Here is a 19355-nt window from a genome sequence, read left to right as displayed (position 1 = left end):
ATGTGAAGAGTTGTGTGTGATCCTTCCTCTCACAAATAAGACAAAGGGCATATCAGGATTTTAGGAATCCAAAGTATAATTGGCTAAATCTCTGAGAATGAATCACTTAAATTCTATTAAGCTGCAAGAACATTTCTAGCAGTGTTTTGCCTGGGACATAAACTTGTTCTAGTCTTGTTTTAAGTGATACCCTGATGTGACCCCTTCAAATGAAGCTGCTACAGACTTCTTCTTCTACAGAGTTCTTTGCATAACACTACTTCTATTAGTTAATAGTTATATCCTGTACAGTTTTCAAAGGTCAGCCCCATAGAAAACATTCTTATACAGTAAGTAAAGCATGTAAAACCTCCTGATTACTCTATAAAAAGCCCTCCATTCAAAATTTGACTTAAAATATAGACAGTTCTACCTATTCAGATGTTCTATTCATGTCAGTGGTACAAATTTTGTCATGTTATACTCTTATTGTATATGTTAGTAATGTACATATACTGTTACTTGTGCTGTTCAGGACTTCTGCTTGTGGCCTCAGTGTTTACAAGATGCTGTTTCCGCCCTGCTAGTGTTGAAGGGAATACAGTGAAAGGACTATATCATAATCCAGCAATGATTACTATCAGTAGTAGCAGTAAAGATTTGAATTTAACACTTTCATCATGGTGTGAATGTAAAAATTTGACTGCTACTACACCTATTAGATAACTAACAAATCCAAGTCATAATAAATAGCAACCACGGTGGGAGCCACGTCGTTTTCAAAGACAAACACCTCGACAGCAGACAGTAAGCGGCTCCACACACCTTCTCCACTCCCTGACACCAAAATGGTTTGAACAGATTTCTTTGGCAGATGAGCAATATTGGCATTTCAGGGGAAGCCGCCCCACCCACTGTTCAAGCTGTTTGGACACGCCTGAGGAATGCCCCGCTTTGTTCGCGACTGCTCGACAGATTTGCACATCTCCGTTAAGAGACGGGGACTCTTTACATCACAGAAAAGGATTTTTATTTGTCCATTGCCATGACATTCAACTAAATTGTTAAACATTCCAGCACAAAAACAACAACTCTGTATAAATTTTATGTATCAGTGGGGCCTTGTTGCAGTGTTTTATGATTGCAAAATTAAGAAGTGAAAATTGCCCTTGCAGAGTCAAAGACACTTGCTAAATTCTTTCCTACACACATTAAAAAAATGCAAAACAGTCCTCTCCTCAGTCCTCTGCATGGACACCTCATAGTAGCCCAGGTTTCAGTGCTTAAGCCTCAGTCAACTAAATCAATACAACATGTGTTTGCATATATTACTTCAAAGGAGAAAAAAAGCAATTTATTTTCTTGTGATTACTGTCAATATGTTTCAATGTGTTGAGAGACACACTATAGTTTAAATTGTGGTGTAATGCTATCTGCTTTACAACATACAGTTTACTGTATTTCAGATGATTTCTTACACGTCTTGTGAATATCTAAAGGTTTGGCGCCTCTGATAAAACTGAACTTCGTCTAAACTTCATCCTTAACAGAAGAAATGAACCGATGCAGTGAAGTCATTTTTTTGGTAAGACTGTATGATTCACTATAAATAATTACCTCACCGTTTCTTTTTTCACACCTGGAAACTGTCCAGTACAACCACAGTCTGATCTGCCAGCTACTGGAGCAGCTCTACTGAAACAGGTTGGGTTAATCAGGGCCTTGCTCAATTGCAGCTCAGTTGGTGGTAATGAGGGAGGGGCAGGTGCTGCTTTTTCCCTTTCTCCCACCTAGCTTTATCCTGCTGGGCCAGGAGATTGAACTGGTGACTCTCAGGTCACAAATTAGCTTCTCAAACCTTTAAGCCACCACTACAACACACTAAACGAATAAAATAAAAGTTTCTAACAGTCATTGTTAATTTATATACTTTCAAACTCTGACTTCTGCAAAATGTTTCAATTTTTTCTAAAATGCAACAATGATCAAAAATCAGTGATAACCATTATATATTGTGATTCCCTGACAACATTACTGATTATCCCATTTGATTTTCATTTGTGTGCTATGTAAAAGTTTCTGCCTTTTGTGTGAAGAGTATGGAAATTGCAAGTTTTCTGATGGATGAGTGCAGCTTGTTTTGAATGTCAAGCATTGCATGTCAAAGATGATGCAAGCTGGTGGCTAAAACTGATCTGATATGGCAACATGTCAGTGTTGCGTAAACACAGCTTTAGTGATTCAGCAAATAAAAGCTTCTTGTAATGTCATACCGTAAAGAAACTCTAATAAAAGTCTAGTGGTACAAATATTTATCCAGACATCTGCAGGCAAGATGTCTTCAGTTAAATCAGTATGTGAAACGACAGCTTTGATTCAAATGAGCTTTTATTTGTTAGGTTTTCAATGGAATAACATGAAGACTACATGAGGGCATCGAGGAGCGCGGCCCCGATGACATGCTTAACAATAAATAGGCGTAACATACTGTTTGTTAACTGTAACAGTCTCTTACACACTGAGTGTCCCCTGGTTTTTTTTTTTTTTTTTTGAGATGACCTCCATCATCACCTTCTGTTACAGCTCCAGAGGCAGGGCAAGTGTAGGGAGGACTACACCATTGGCTTCTCCGCACACACACACACACACACAATCACACACACACACACACACACACAATCACACTCTCACATGAAGGTAAAGATTCCAGTCTTCATAAAAAATATATACCAAACAATACCATGGTTGCATGTAGCGCACTAAATACCTGCCTGTTATAGCTCAGACCTACACAGATGTGCTGCGTGTCAGATCCTAACAGTCTGACACACAGCGACACGTTATCACCAGGTACGATTAACAAAATATGTTCTTCTGGTTTGTTTACAAGGAAAAAAATATCTGCAACTTTTACACAGATTCAACACTAACCCACTATAGTATTTCCTCACGTTGTTATCCCTGTGCAAAACAAAAAAAAACAGGATAAATGATTACGTACATTAGAGAGAGCGTAGCACCAAACTGACCGTTCTAAATCACAAGTATTAAGCAGAGCGGCTTCCCTTTTCAGCACGTTCAACCTTCCTTTTACAGGTGAGTAAAACCTCCGACCTGGACTGGCCTCAGTTGCTTGTCTTTGAAATAAATACTGCTTTTATTCAGCTCGTGTTTCTCTCAAAATTTTAACGACTTCTGCTCTCAAACTCATTTTTCAACGTTCAATGAACCTTCTTGCTCTCCTCCGCCTCACACACACTCCTCTGACCCTTTCTAAAAGATGATGAAGAGAGCTGGATATTTTATCCACATGCTATCCGGAGTACCTTCATTTTCCACGTACTGTATTATCATCTGTGTTCCTGCCGTCGTACAATGCTGAACCCCACAAAGCTTCAGTCGTTATGTGTTGAGGAGAAAAGTCCTTTTTAAAAAGCCTGAAGTGAAGGTTATTGAGTTGGCCCCGTTTGACAGTATTTCCCACAGTATGAGTCTATGTAAATGTGCTATGCATGCGCTAACGGATCACAATGTACACGTCTCCCTTTCATTATATCCTGTATACTCGTACAAATGTTATCATTTACATCATTAATCAAGAAAAAAAAAACAACAACAAAAAAACGCACAGATCATTATAACTCATGTTAACACTTCAATCAGTCGCTGCTTGTTATTGTTCCAAATCTTTGATTCAGTTGAAAATAACAGAGTAAGAGACTGAACAGAGTCTTTGATGATGATGATGATGTGCTAGAGGCCCAGCCTCCAGGTGCAACATCATGTTTGATTCAGTTTCCGTTTATCTCCATGGGACCTCCTTTAGGTATGAGCAGGCTCATCCGGCCCGTGGTGCTGGCTGCACTCTTGATCACCTCCATCCATCTGTGAGAAGAAGAGAAGACAGCGTGTGGTGTCATGTCGGAGGATAAACTTGGAGGTTGATACATGTGCTGTGGTAGAATTTATTAGGAACAAGTCGATGTGCGTTTACCTCTCGAAGGTGTACTCGCTCTCTGCCCGGAAAAAGTAAACATGAGACTTGAACTGCAGTTTGAAGACGTACTCCTTGTGAATGCTGTCCGACTCCTCCGGTGTGCTGACCGTGTAGCCGAGCAGAGGCAGACTAGCCAGCGGGAAGTCATCCTGCAAACACAACAACATGTATTCAATTCTAGCGTGTATGTGTATAATAACAAAACTACATGACAGAAAGCACAGGTGTGTTTGCTAACCTGGTGAGTCTTGTAGAAGAATAGGCAGAAGTTGGTGAAAACCACCCAGAGTTTCTGCCAGCCGTTGCTGTTCTTGAACTTTCTCAGGAGGTAACCTGACAGCTGGTTCTGCTCAGAGGGAGAGAGGAGGATGTTAAAAAGGCTGCACAGCCATAATTTAATGACTGTAAGTGATGTTTCATTATAAATTCAAAGGAGTCAGTGATGTGTAGCTGTGTGTGAGCGCCTGCTTGTAAAATATTTCACTCGTTACATGGAGGGAATATTTTATGTTAACTAGGGATGTTAAGTATGAAGTGCTGATGCATGATGTTACTTTACTTCAAAGCGGTGATAAACTGTTTCCATTTACAGAAAGAGCTGAAATATATAATCGATTAGTGAAAAGAGAATTTATCTGCAACTATTTGATAATAATTTCATTGACATTTTAAGAAAGAAAAGCAAAACACTGGTTACAGGTTGTTAAATGAATAAAATAACATTAGAAGACATCAACTATTTTTGAAAATTGTATGGACTGAGAAATGAAATAATGTGCAGATCATTATATTAACTGATAATCAAATATATTGTATAATATAATATATTGTTACCACTGCTACTTTTCTAACTTTTTTAACTTTGCTGAGAAAATGTTGCTTAATTATTCAATAACCTTCATTCTGACATTTTTCCTAAATCTGTTTTATTGTTATTTCTATGTATTGACATTATTTGTTGGGGTGGTTATAGATAAGAATGGATGTTTTGTGTGTGGGTGCTAAAACCTGTTCCCTTTTGTATCTTGACAAATAAATTAGAGTGAAATACGTTTTTTAAAAATGTGTTATTCATGTCATTTCAACATGTGATTAATTCTATACATGGTTAAATATTATTAAAGCAGTTATGCTTTCTACATAGATCTATCATGGCCCGTGGCTCTGGTACCTGGTTCATGCGCAGGTAATCAGTGAGTGACAGGTTCTGGTTTCGGTACCAGCAAACATGTGTGATGGTGTTTGGTCTTTGGCCCTGACCGAGCAGATAGCGAGGAGGGAGCTCTGGTGAGACGGCCGGAGAGCCGAAGACTGAGAGGGTTTCAAAGAAGAGAAGAAAGAGATGGAGAGATGGACAAGGGGGAAAAGGAAGTGTTAACGTGTTAGCTTGGAGAGGAAGAAACGGAAAAAGAAAAGAGCAGACAGGAAATCCTCCAGGTCTGTGGAGTGGAAAATGTTAGTGACAGATCATTTTTTGCATGCACATTATTGAACTGCTATCAACTGCATAAGGAATAAAGAACAAGTTCTGTAAAACAGCAGGAAGGCAGGATGCTAACAGTCACCAAGGGAAGAAAAGAGGGAACTGAAGGAAAATTAAAGGGTTAGGAAGAGAAGGGGAAACACCGAGATCCACCACCAAGCAACAATGGCCCTTTTTTCTCGACTCTGAGTAATGATGAATGGCATTTAGGTGTGTGAGCTGTCGTCTGTGTTTTGGTTTCTGTGTGTGTGTGTGTGTTTTGGTGTGTGTGTGTGTGTGTTTTAATGCGGGCGGAGGAGGAGTACCTCCACAGCCAGGCTGTGATCAGACATAGACACGCTGGTGTTGCGGTGCCAGCACACGTGCATGGTTGTGTTGGCACGGTGATGCGTCTGCTTATCCAGTGAGGTGCGGGAGGAGTTCATGTCATCCTCCGACTCCTGCTCCAGAGAAACCTCGTCAGACGATCCTGAGGGAGGAGGGAGGAGGAGGGGAGGGAAGGAGGAGGATATACTACACATTTTAAACGGCTGATGAAAGTGTAAAATAACCACATAAAACATGTTTCCTCTCAACAGACACTGTTCATCTTCACTTAAGTGTGATGTCAGCAGACGCTCTTACGGTTGGAGTGATCGCTGAGTCCTGGATCGAGGAAGATGCTGGATTTCTCCTGTGACTTCTTGGCCATGTCGATGGCAATGTTCAGATCCTCGATCCACTTGCCCATCTCTACTTTAGAGCTGAAACCACAAACAGAGATAATGACTCAACAACACACTTATAGCAGTATTTTAGGTACAATATTTCTTTCAGTTCTTTAAAAGCTGTGCAGTATCATATTATCATTCTGACAATATCATATTCCTCCTGTTCACACTGTTACTATTTTTATTTCTCCTATTGTTTATATTGCTTGTTTACTCATTTATTGTTCTTTCGTTCTTTATTTTTTTAATGTTAATTTCATTTATTTATTTATTTTATTTACTTTCTATTTTTACTATCCATGTTGTTGTAGCTGTAACACTGTAAATTCCCAATCATTGGACTAATAAAGGATTATCTTATATTATCTTATTACATCATGCATGAATTTACACAGCATGCAGAGCTGAATTAACAAATCACAATTACTAACATGTTTCTTTGTAATTGTTTTATGAGCATATTTCAGAGTCTGATTTTAATGTTTTTTCAGTCTGTATTATAATATGTATGTCTGCTTGTTTATTGTTAAAAGGATGACTCCACTGTTTTACTGCACGCGCTATCACATGATCAGTTTATCTGTTATCTCTTCCAAATCATTTCAGCTATCTGTGAGGTTTCTGGAGTCTGTAGGATTGTCTGGTTGGGCTGTGTGTGGGTGTGTTATTCAGGTACCTGTAAGATGAGCAATTGGGGGAATTACAGGATTGGATGAACTTCCAAGAAGAAAACAAGTATTTAATGTTTAATGTTAGAAAGTAATCTACAGGAATGAGAGTTTGCATGTCTTTGATTGCAGAATTTGAGCCTGATTCAACTTGTTTGCCTCCACACTGAATTGATGCACTGAGTGGCTGTTTTTTTTCCATGCAGGGTTAATGATAAACTGGAATCATCCTTTAGGCACTGAAATTACATTAAAAACTGTATAAAGTTGATTTTTTTATGATCAAAATGTGCCAAAAATATATTCTAGTCTTTTCAGACTGAATGTATGTTGTGTTTTATAAGAGGAAACTAAGTGTAATCATTTACACAAAAATAACTGATTTCTGCACACATTTTAAAATAAGACTCTTCACATCTACCTGAATCTAGTTTAACCTATAACCCAGTTCACAATTCTCACCTGGCAGCCACCACAATGGTCCTCTGAGCTGAGTAAATGGTGAAGCAGTGTGGCACTGACCACTCATTCTCACTTTCCTCAACCTGAAGACAAAAAGAGACAATCGGAGGTATTCAGTTCAAATTCAGACGCCTCCTTCTGATGCTAACCTCAACAACTTTGTTCACAGTGAATGATTTAATGAATGACTGGGAACTGACAAAAGGGAAACAAAGTGAGAAAGTTGGACTCTCAAGTCACAGAGAGCTCTTTGCTGGAGTATCTATACATCTCGTCCAGCCTCTCATCAGCACCCAGAAAAAAAAACACACTTAACAGTTTCTGTAAGAGGAAAAACACTACCTAATCTTATAATTACAAGTGCTGATGTGATTGTGCTAGGTGTGCTTTTTTTGGGGGCTACGTAAGCATAGGAGAAGAAGGGTTGGGTTTGGGCGTCCGAGCCGGCAGAGCTCAGATAACTTACCGGTGCGTCGAGCACTATGAGCTGCAGCCGGGAGTTAAACAGAGACATGTAAAGTTAGGAGACCGAGGCCCCTCCCTTCTTAATAGTGATCAGCTGATAGTGAAAATCCTAGCTTTCCCATGCATCATGGGATCTTTACAGGGCAGGTGCAGGTTAATGATAAGATAGGATGAATCAGAGCTTTGAGTACTCACGATCATGCCGTGAAGAGGCAGCTGTCCGTGCACTTTGAACTGATTGGTCGCTGTAACACCTTTGCTTGTGTAGAGGAGCATGTCTGAGAACTGAAAAATAATATAAAAAAAGAGTTAGATGTAAAGTGAGATGATTTGTAGTTATTGAAGCTTTAATAACAGTTTTTATACTAACCAGGAAGAACATTCTCTGCTGCAGCCCCTTCTTGGTGAGCTTGTACAGACATCCCTCTCGAATGAATTCCTAAAACACAACAACAAAGCTTGTTGGAGTGTGTTGGAGTGTGTGTGTGTGTGTGTGTGTGTGTGTGTGTGTGTGTGTGTGACACTTTTTTTAAAAACACAGTTTTGCAGCGCCCTCTACCCTCTGCTCTGTGTCACTGCACTCACCCTGCCCGGTGCTGTTAAGTTCTCTATTCCAATCAGGTCTCTCTGCAGCTCGGTTAGCTTCTGGAAATTCTCCAACCGGATGAGACTGCTCTGGAGCTGAGTCGCTATCTCCGCCACCTCCTTCAGAGCCTCTGTGTGGAGACAACATTATGAAGAAAAATGCTTACATCAGTGTCTTATAACTACTCTGCCTTAATGATGATATAACCAAGGAAAGAGGAGCGCACAGAACTTATTTTTCTAAGGAATAATTATTTGAAGTAAAACCACAAATATCTACTACATTCTATTATGGAAATGGTTTCCATCTTTATTCAGACATGACAGGAACATCTGGGCAGAGGCACAGCAGTCATGTTACATTTGCTACCAGATGTGATAGAGTGAGAAAGTTATGATATGAAGGAAAAAGAGTGTCGTCAGTTCTCTCACAGGATGCATCAGTGATGGATTTTGAATCACTGCAGCCTTAATTAATGAGCATCATTAGAGTAAGGACAGTTTGCCTGTGCTAAAAGCTTTACTACATTTTTCTTTTCCAATTTCATACTTGACTAGTTGGAAATTCTGCTGCCTGTTTTATAATATCTGACTAAATATTAAGTTGGGACTCATTTCATTCCTATTTCCTCACATGCTTAATGGAAAGCATGTTTGCTGGACTTTCATGAAGCATAAAAGAACATTTTAAATATACTGAGTCAGCAAATCTAATGGTTACAACGACAGTGCAAGAGTTCTTTTTTGTGTCCCTCCACTAGCTGGTGGAATAATATATTGGACTCATGTGACACAAGTTGTGTTTGTAAAACTGATTTAAATTTCTGCATAAAAGATGACAATTAAGTCATACACTTATTATAATGTTGTTAAATTGCCTGCATGTAATCTATGTGTGCTGTGCTGTTGCAGCCTTTAATCTGCTGCAATTCAATTCACACTTGTGCTCACAGTGTTGCAGAAATGCAACACTGTGTCAGGTCTGACACTAACACTGCTGTTGGGACATTTATGTAAATGTGTCTCAGTGGCTTTCAGATATGAGAACAACATGTTACATTACAATCACATGTACACAAGTGCATGTCTGTAGATTAACAGTAAACACACATAAGTCCTGTAAGAAGCAGCTTTTTAAATGTATAATGTTTATTAATGTTCTTTAACAGAAAACACTTGTGTCTGCGCTTTGTTTACTGCTATGCAAATTAAGTTTGTTATTATTTAGTTATCAGTAAGTAGGTTTAATATAATATAGAAGTCTGAAGGTGTTTCCTCTAAGAAACATCATCAATTTCTACCAATTTTATAAAGTAAATCTTTCATTTCGTCCTCAGTTTCTCATGAGATAAATTAAGTTTATACAAATAAACAGGATGAGGACTGACAGAGTTCTAGAAAACTGGTCTGCTGCTGAAGCCTTCTTCCACTAACAAGTAAGATGGTGTTATCATATGAACATTAGGTGAGAGGACTTGTGAAAAACTCACCCTTGCAGTCATCGTGATCGCGGTGTGCAGGAGAATAATGCTTGCATAGTCTCTCCAGGATGAGCTTGTAGTGCATGAGGCGCTGGATGGGCTTGAGCAGGAATGTGTTGAGGGGTAAGTAGCAGACCTTCTGCAGCTCAAACTCTTTGTAAACAGTCTCCAGCTTCTTCAGCCTCTTGGTGGCTTTCTCCAGCTCTGTCAACACCTCGTCGTGCTTCTGTAGGTAGCTGGTGAATTCCTGAGGAGAGAACAAGGCACTCTGTTAGTCTGATAAACACGAAGAGGAGATTTTAAATAGAGTGCTAAGCAAAGTATTCTCACCTTAAGAGAACACATGTTCCTCAGCATCACATCACCAATCCTTTGGTAGTCCCCTTTGACGTGAGCGTTAGAGCGACCCTCCCTGAGGATATGGAGAATTAGCTTCCATCTCATCAAGAGGCTTTGATATTTCTCATCACACACACAAACACTTGTGAGGAACCTACCAGAGAGCCAGCCTCTGGTCCAACTCCTTGAGGAAGCCTCGGTGGAACTCGTAGATGGGGTCGATGTTGGAGAAAAGGAGGGTCATCAGACCTTCGGGCATGGCGTTTTCTTTGATCACAGCACTGCGAAACCACTGGGAACAGAAGAGGGACGTTAGACTATTGATGCACATTCTCCTAATAAAAATACAATAGTGTTTACCAGGGCTGCACGATTCAGCATATGAAGATCACAATGTCAGTTTAGGTATGGTCTCGTTTAGGACTGTTTGACATGATGACAGATGTTGTGTGACCATAGAAAAACATCTATCGTTTCATATTACGCTCTAACGTGTATTTCAGTGTGTTGCAAATCACACTCTTTACGGCAACAGTTTTCGTCATTAGGTGTCTGTCCATTTTTTGTGCGGATTATATTCATAAATGACTGATTGGGTTTTAACTCATCAAGTTTTTATTGAACTTGGAGAAATATTGTTGTCATCAATTTTCCACTACTGTTCTTTGTTCAAATGCGTTCTAAAGAGCAGACGAGATGCTTTGTTAATTATTCTTGAACACATATTACAATAGATATTTTTATCATTAAAAAGGACCAGTGTTTAGGATTTAGTGAAATCTAGTGGTGAGGATGCAGATTGCAACCAACTGAACACCCCTTCCTCCTCTTCAAAAGCGAGTAGGAGAACCTGTTTGGTCCTTTCTGCTGGATACCGCTTAATCTTACACACTTGTCTTTTAAAATATGTTGTGCCTAAGTACTGTGAGAAAAAATTATGATCCGGAAAAATTGTGATTTGTGAGTTGTGATTTTAACAACTCACCACTGTGATGACTTCAAGGTCTTTCAGGTACGTTCGCTCTGTGGTCAGAATCTCTTTGGCAATGAAGTAGGCTTTATCGGTGGGATATCGCTGAGGGGAAAGACACATATTAGTTTCAACTTCAGACTACTTCTACTATGAGAAAAAAATACAATCTTACTATGCCACAGTGATAAAGAGGTGAAAATGTATTTCCCCCTCCGTTATCCAAACACTACTGGGTCTAAACTCCTACAAGGGGTTTGAGGCAGGGGGTGGAAGGGTGGCATTTAAGCAGTGTACCTTCCTCCTGCCCTCCTCCTCCTCCTCTAGCCTGGCATTGGTGCCCACCTCGCTCAGGATGGGGCTTTGCAGAGGCGTCACAGCCTGGCCCGGCAGGCTGAGGGTCGACATCTGGAAGGAGGGCGACATGCAGAGGGGACCCTTGGAGTTGAAGGGTGAGGGGGAGAGTTGGGGGCTGTCCACGACCGAATCTCCTGGAAGACGGGAAAAGACAAATTAAAAACTGGATGCCATTATAATGATAGCCATTCAGAATCATTCAAGAGAGATGAACAGCCTCTTTAAATGAAATTAGGATTGGTCTTCCCAAACAGACCACATGTTTTTGAAACAGGGGGAGTTTAAAGTCTCTTCAGAGTGGAACTTTTCACAATAACATACTGGAGCAAGTGTTGTGCACGCTAGAATATACAACAGTAAACTTCATCTTCACCTAACCTGTTTTTACACAATCATCTTATTTCCTCTCAGATGAAAAACTGCACTTTTTAAACCAAACAAGTCGGATGGTTCATCTCACACACTGGCCACAAATGAAAGGGGAGACAAGGGTAGACTAAAGCAAGTAAGGGTTCCTACATTCCCCCCCACCTCCTCGCCATTGTTTTCAAAGAAGGACAAATGATTCATTGCCAACTTCACTGAGACCCGATTCCATTACAGAGAACTGCCTCTACTGCTTTTGTTCTGCCTGTGAGCTTTGCTACACAACAAATCAGGAGACAAAACGCTAGGATATCCTCTTTACTGAGTCATGGGTCACCACAGCTGTTCTTCCACTTCTCTTAGAAAAAAAAAAAGAAAGAAAAAAAAGGAGTGGGGGAAGGCTGAGAGGGGAAAAAAAAAAAAAGTCACTAGTCGACCCGGAAATAATTGCTCACGCAAGGACTTATCAGGAATGCGGCCTGTCTGGAGGGCATGGAGTTGTTTATAGTTTATCTGAAGTGCTCCACAAGGGACTGACACGACAGGGAAAGAGAACGGCCATCGGGCTCCATAGCGGGAGGACGGGGGTTTGCTGTGGAATGGCTTGGCACAAAGCCTGTTTAAACAGGGAGCAAAACACACACACACACACACATACACAGTCACTCAGCTGGAATTAGGTTGAGGAAGCTTGTGTACGAGTTCGACCCAACCCCCAACAGCATACGAGTCCGTTGCTTCAAGTAGAAAGAGAAACTGCTCCACGTATTGCTTCGTCACCACTACCCCCCCCCCCCAATGTTACACAGGAGAACTAATTGGATAATTAGCTTCAACTCTCTCGAAGGACATGTGATAAAGTCATCTAGAAATAAAAAAAGGACAGGATAACATGTGGGACACTAAGTCGACTGAGACAGTTTGTATGTAACTCCAACTTTTTAAATGATTCAAAAACACAATAAAAACAGCACATTTCTGCACAATATTATCAGTCCCAAACAAATCTACTGGAAGAATTAGACAGAAGGCAAAGACAGAGGGCGAGGTAACATTTTAAAGAATATCTAAAACCTCTGTGGGCTTATGTTAAAAGCTGTTGAGAAGAATTACATCACCAGTCTGCAGCGCAAAAATAATTTTAAGTCTGACATTCATGGTACCCAAAAGTGATTACTTTATTCTTGAGAGTAAAAACATACAAACATAAGTACAGGTTGTTTATAATTAGTAAAATATACATGTTTCAGGATTACGTGATGATTACTTGGTGCCTAAGTGCAGTTTGCTTAGCTGGTTATATAATAATTGTCAGCCCCGTCATTTATATCTTTAGTTCAGATGTGTGAAGTGTCACATGGCAAAAAAAAAAGCACCTGAAAGAAAATAATGTTCCACACTCCCCAAGGTGACACAGAAACAACTGTCCACACTTGTGACTGTAGAGAGAGATTGCAAACACACTGCTATTTGCCATCCTCTAAAATGACAATGAGGGAAAAAAACAGTCATTTAGATCAGCCCCTTTCCCCTCGTAGATGTTCACTGGGGAAACATCCTAAAACGTATTGAAAAACAGACAGGAACGTACACCTGAGATATGCATGAAAGCATACTGCATCAAAAGAGTTAAAGTAAGTGCTTTAAGGCACTGCGGTGCAAGTGCGGCAGACAAAAAAGGAGACTCTGTAACATGTACAGAGAAGAAAATGCCAAGAAAATTAAAATTGGATTTGGAGGAGGGAATTACATCAGTGATGTAACAAAATACTATTCATTAGTTTGTCATCGACACAATATCACATGTTCTATGGCACGAGGAAAACCAACTCGACGCGACCAGATACCATATCTGATGCCTGCATGTTGGCCTGTAAAAATATAATGAAATGATTAAGCATGCATAATTTCGTCCATGCTAGTATATTAGTGACTGACCACATGACTGCAATCTATCGTTCCTATATCAACTCTTTCAACAACGTAAAAAAAATTCCAGCTAATATAAAAATAAGCACTGACAAAAGTCATCGCTAATGTGCAAAAGATCTCCGTTTCCTTCCAATAAACAGAATACCGTGTTGTTGGTATTCTAAAGATAGCTAACGCCAAAACCCTGAAACATTTGTTAAGGCCACATGTCAGAAAGAGACAAAGCAATATCAATCTTTAACCACACACTGGTGGTACATTAAAAACTGTATCTAATGGACTCAAAGGGTTTCCCGGAAGTTACAAACATTGATGGTTTCAAATGTTGAAAAGCGCTACATCTAGATGCTCTGCATTCTAAATTTTAATAATTAGGAAGTACTATCGTATCAAACTATCGTACACAGGTGACTAAATTTAGCTAGTGTTATACAGAAGCATAAAGACTTACATACTTGTAAGATGATACATTCATTTTTGTAGCAAGTGGTGTGAACAGTGTACTCAATGGCTCATCAGTACACTGCTTACATTCTTCAACGCAGCTCAACGTTAAGTATTATTAATATTTGTGTTGTCTATTTTGGTGGAGCTTTTTATTTTAAATCCTATAAAGACATCATAAACCTAACAAAATGTAAAGAAAATGTTCTGACTTCTATTACCTGCTGTGGACTAGTGTGATGTGAAAAATGACGACATCCACTTCAGCCAGCAGGTGTCAGTGAAGCTTAGTACCAAGAGTGCAAATGGAAAAGTGGGTCCATGGCATGTCTTGTTAAGAAACGTTAAACACAGAAGGATCACTGAACCTGGACAACGATCGGTTTCATTTGAACCCTGAGATTAGAGACAGATTATCACCCACTACTCTGCACTTCACAAGACGTACCATCTAAGTCATTTGATTTAAGGGCCAGACGATGATGATTATTACTGGCAATGATCATAATGGTAGTTAAACGTTTAAGTACTTTTATGATTAGGATATCACATTTTTATTTGTCAAGTTATCGTTAAAGTATGCTAGAAACATTACATGAATCAAATACTCCTCTTATCGCTATTTTTGAATGTAATTAAATTGAAACCTATTATGCCAGGACATTAAATTAAAAGGTGAATGCAGAACATTATCCTTCTGACATCCTGAGTTTGGGAAGCAGATCTAACAAGACATTCCTATGCTACCTTGAATATTTGTGATTAAAATAACAAAAAACGTGTTTAAGATATAAAGCTCAAAATGTTTTGCATTTTCTGAATGCTTAAGGCATATAACCCGAATGTATGATCAACATTTGCTCTAAATAGCCTGAATGTTATGATAAGACACCTGACAATAAAGAAAGACTATGTCATTCAAGAATCTCATGAAATTAACTTAATAAGCAAAGTTTCATGAGAAGACAGGAGTGATTTTTAAAAAAAGCACCACAATGTGACCGTGTCAAATCAATGACTTACATGAAGGCTGTTGAAAATAAACTTAAAAGTGGCTGGACATCAGCAATCAATACGTTTCCAACCATCTTTGTTATCTAAAATGATTGAAAGTCAAAAGTGTTGTTAAGTTGAACTATTAGTAAAGAGTGAAATGCTGCTGCATATAATTACTGTTAATTAAAATGCCACTTCTTTTATAAACATCTATAATTTGGACAGCCCGTGACTGAGGCTTCAAGTGCTGTAAGGACGTGTGCTTTACATTTTAATATGAGGTGATCCAGAGGGGTCTGCGAGTGCCAGGGTCTGCAGGTTATGACACTGGAGGAGGAAACCCTCTATTCCACTGGTCCCTGTCAGAGGATTACTGTAAAACAGGTTCTGCTCAGGGGGAAGGACACTGTCGGAGCCCCAATCCGAGTCTGAATCGGAGCTGCCGTTCCCAGAGCCCTCGGTGGCTGTGGGCGGGTAGCTGAGCTGCTCCAGCTGCTCTACCAGGTCACTGAACTGTACAGCAGAGCTGCTCTCAGAGCGTACAGAGTACGCTGGGAAGTTGACCATTGAGCTGGCCTCTGACTGGATGTCAGACCCTGGCAGGCGCAGCGAGGAAGAGTCAGGGACTCCGTAGCCCAATGACATGGACTCACCTGCGGAGCTGAGCCCCAGGTTGTCCAGGGAACTACACTCGGAGCGGTTATTAGCCAAAGAGCTGGTCTCAGAATTACCTACGATACTATCCGGGAAGGGATTGGTACTCCCATTCAGGTCTTCAATGCCCACGCTAAAGATCCTGTTTTTGCTGAGGTCAGATTCCTCGACATAATCAAACTGATCTACTTTATCATCAAGCCCAAAGGAGTAGGCCTCGGCCCCCCCGCCGTAAAAGGAAATTTCAGCGGGGTCATCATCTATGAACTCCTCAGTGACATGCAGCGGTGAGTTAGACACTGAGTACATGGAATTTTGTTTTGTACGCAAAAGCTCTGCCTCAAAAGCCTCAGGTGTAAGAACCCCTTTCCTTTTCCCTCCACCCACTCCCACTGAGCACCCTGTTCCCCTTCTACCAACAAGCTTATCCTCATTGCCATTTTTGGAGGGCTGCGATTGGAAAGTGCCACTCTCTACACACACAAACAAGGGGCTGCAGTGTCCTGCTGCCTGATTGCTAGGGGCACCTTGAAAACCGTAGTGAGATGGGGAAGCGGCCTTGACAGGGTCGTCCTTCGGAGGGCTGGGGGGTCTGGTAGCTTGAAGAGGGGACTGAAGCTGTTGCTGCTGGGGAGACGCTGGAGACTGGCTCAGTGTGGTCAAAGGCTGGGGTTGAGGCTGGAGTTCTTTTCGCGGGGGAAAACTGGAGATGTGCGCTGGGTGGAAGGACACAGTAGCTGAGGAAGGGGAGCCTGGGGCCCTGAGACTGTCATTGAATGACAAGTTCTGAAAAAAATGCAGCACAGGCATGACAAGGTAAAAAGAAAGTGGAGAGTAGTATAGGAGAAGACATTTGTATTAGCTTATCCATTAGAGTGTATTCAAATTTATAGATTCCTCTGTGGAACTTCACAAATGCATCAACATTGCAGCTCCACTGACCTGTTTTGGCACATCTGTGGCTAGGGAGCGAGCAGACATTCGTATTTTACTGTTCCTCCTGAAAGAGAACGAAAATTCAGGTCAGAATTAGAATTATGAGGGCAGTGTGGAAATATTTCCCATCCAACACTGAGGAAGAATTAGAAAGACAAACAACTTGTCTTTCCGATTCAGTGTATTTATATGGAAACACACCTCTGGTATGGGGTTCTCTTCGCTCCATTTTCCCTGACATAATCCACAAGTTGCTTCTGTGTCCTTCCACTGAAAGAGAGTTTAGAATCAAAACACTGAATAATTAAAAACACCACAGAAGCGGCATCTTTGATTATGAACTTGTGTGTTTCAGAGTAAGAGGAAACATAAAATTGGTGCAAACAAGCATTAGACTTGAAATATAAAACACATTGCTGTCTTTACATGTCTTTCCAAAATATCACAAGTTAATACCTGTATCTGAACGAAGAGCCTCTAGTGAAAAGGACAGCTTTGGATTTGGGCTGGGGTTGGTCAAAGAGACGGAAAAATGAGTGGTATTCCACACAGATCTTCCAGAAGATTTTACACTGGTCTCGACTGGCCATCATAAACTCAAGAGTGTCCTGATGCGGACCCTAAAAACAAAGATCAAAAAGAACGAGGAGCTGTTAAGTAAGCTGTTCTTTACAGGTGATGTGCAATCTGAGACATACAGATAAAACAACTGACATCCTATTGAATCTTTTAAATTATACGTACATGAACCTCTGGGTGGAGCTTGATCAGGAAACGTTTTCTCTTAAAGCTCAGTTTACGAATCTTGGACCAATTGAAGGTATTTATTTTTGTGTGACCCTGGGAGAACAAAAGAAAAAAGAAAGAAGAATCTTTAGTAACATTGAGGGTTATGTTCACAGAGGGAAGCTGATATGAAAACAACAGTCACCTGAAAAACCTGAAGGCCCATATGAGCGACAGCCAGATTGATCTTGGTGCCCTCTCGGTCAGCTGCTGGGTGGAAGCGGACTCCGTACATCTCCAGTTTACGAGCAATCTCCAGGATTTGGAAATCTGATTCAGCTGGAGTCTGGCCCCTAGGATAGACAATGTAACACACATCAACGCTCATATCCTCTTCATGCTGTTCTTATAGAAATGGGCAGGTATTTGTTTAGGTTGTTAACTAAAACTTAGACATCCGATTTCCTGATGCACACTAAAATGCAGTTGTTGTCCTTTAGGATCGTGGTACGCCGATTGACATGGCTGACCATTTAAAACATATGTATACATACTAAAGACTATGGATGAGTTTTCAGACACTGCCCAACTTAAGTTGAAGACCTCCAAAAGAATCTCTAACAAATATGAATCTAGATGGACCAACATGACCTATGGAATTCCCCAAGGCTCCATCTTAAAGCCTGTTTTATTCAACTACTGGTTCCATAAGGACAAGTTACACAAAACAATAAAATGACAAATTATAATTTGACGTTAATAATAACAACATCTAAATTTACCTAGTTGAGTCATCACTGGACTACAATACCAAAGATGTTCTCTGTAAGTGCACTAAACAAATCGAGGGCATTGAAAGCTACCTTTAACTAAATACAGACAACACTCACACAAAAAAAGATTAAAGACTAAGAATAGTTTAAACCCATTGAAAACCAAGTCGGTAATCTTTGTATAATCATGGACTCTTTTTTTGACTTCATGTTGCTGCTTAAATTTAGTTCAAAGGACTCTTTTTGGAACACATCATAGCAATTCTCAGTTCTCGGCACAGGTTCCATTGCCATTGAATAGAAATTGAAATACTGCGGTTTATCTAAGAAATCTTAAATGAATAATTCCAAATTTTCCGTACTCATTCACTTTCTTTTTCTTTTTAAAGATTTCTTTGGCATTTTTGCCTTTATAGGATAAAAGATGTTGAAGTGGCAAACAAGGGGAGAGAGAGAGGTATGACATGCAACAAAGGTAACAAGCTGGAATCAAATCAGTCAAACACTCTGAGTGTTGTTACATGCCACACTATTTCTTGGCCATGACCAGTAACAGCATACAGTATGTAGCCCGATGGTCCATCTGCTATCTTTCTTTTTGATTAACACGTAAAATTTAAAGCACAGTAAGATTGTATCATGACTTGTATGTCGAGTAGTGTGACCTTAAATCCTTTATAACTTCCAGGATTTGAGACGCATTACCTAAAACCATGTGATTACAACCAAACAGCATGTTAGGAAGACATATCCATCCAATCATCACCACATTCTAATTTTGTTCATCCGTTAAGCGGTGAAATCTCCTTAGGGCCCTCCCCTGCCCCACTGGCCTTATGGCTAATAGACCGGCCAGAGTAGGGGATTAGGCCAGGGAACTCGCCGCTTGCGCTTCCACACTGGCAACCAAGGGAAGAGATTAGCAAAGGTCTTTAGAGCCGCCTAATACACTGGGTTGAAAAGAGACCCTATTGGCCACGGGATAGTACTGTGCTAATAAGGAGGCTGCTGGTGGGAAAAGTGCAGTGAGTG

General features: G+C 40.3%; 1 protein-coding gene across 3 annotated transcripts in view; it reads right to left on the bottom strand.

Moving 5' to 3' along the window:
- Positions 1-3512: 3512 nt before the first annotated feature.
- Positions 3513-19355, bottom strand: part of farp2 (FERM, RhoGEF and pleckstrin domain protein 2) — a 28091-nt gene continuing 12248 nt past the window's right edge. For 2 of the 3 annotated variants that reach the window (XM_062423612.1, XM_062423613.1), the window contains exons 8-27: positions 17756-17903; positions 17569-17664; positions 17281-17444; positions 17026-17094; positions 16831-16888; positions 16416-16674; positions 11437-11630; positions 11155-11244; positions 10328-10461; positions 10161-10242; positions 9840-10077; positions 8350-8480; positions 8135-8203; positions 7960-8049; positions 7300-7382; positions 6084-6202; positions 5765-5928; positions 4215-4322; positions 3974-4125; positions 3513-3864 (exon numbers count right to left, since the gene is read on the bottom strand). In XM_062423612.1, coding sequence (XP_062279596.1) covers positions 3771-3864; positions 3974-4125; positions 4215-4322; positions 5765-5928; positions 6084-6202; positions 7300-7382; positions 7960-8049; positions 8135-8203; positions 8350-8480; positions 9840-10077; positions 10161-10242; positions 10328-10461; positions 11155-11244; positions 11437-11630; positions 16416-16674; positions 16831-16888; positions 17026-17094; positions 17281-17444; positions 17569-17664; positions 17756-17903 — 2542 coding nt within the window. In that variant the 3' untranslated portion in view covers positions 3513-3770. The remainder of the gene's footprint in view (positions 3865-3973; positions 4126-4214; positions 4323-5764; positions 5929-6083; positions 6203-7299; positions 7383-7959; positions 8050-8134; positions 8204-8349; positions 8481-9839; positions 10078-10160; positions 10243-10327; positions 10462-11154; positions 11245-11436; positions 11631-16415; positions 16675-16830; positions 16889-17025; positions 17095-17280; positions 17445-17568; positions 17665-17755; positions 17904-19355) is intronic. The other variant, XM_062423614.1, reaches the window with a different exon arrangement.

The sequence above is a fragment of the Scomber scombrus genome, chromosome 8 (genome assembly GCF_963691925.1).
Source record: "Scomber scombrus chromosome 8, fScoSco1.1, whole genome shotgun sequence".
NCBI lineage: Eukaryota > Metazoa > Chordata > Actinopteri > Scombriformes > Scombridae > Scomber > Scomber scombrus.
This window is presented reverse-complemented; position numbering and strand designations above follow the sequence as displayed.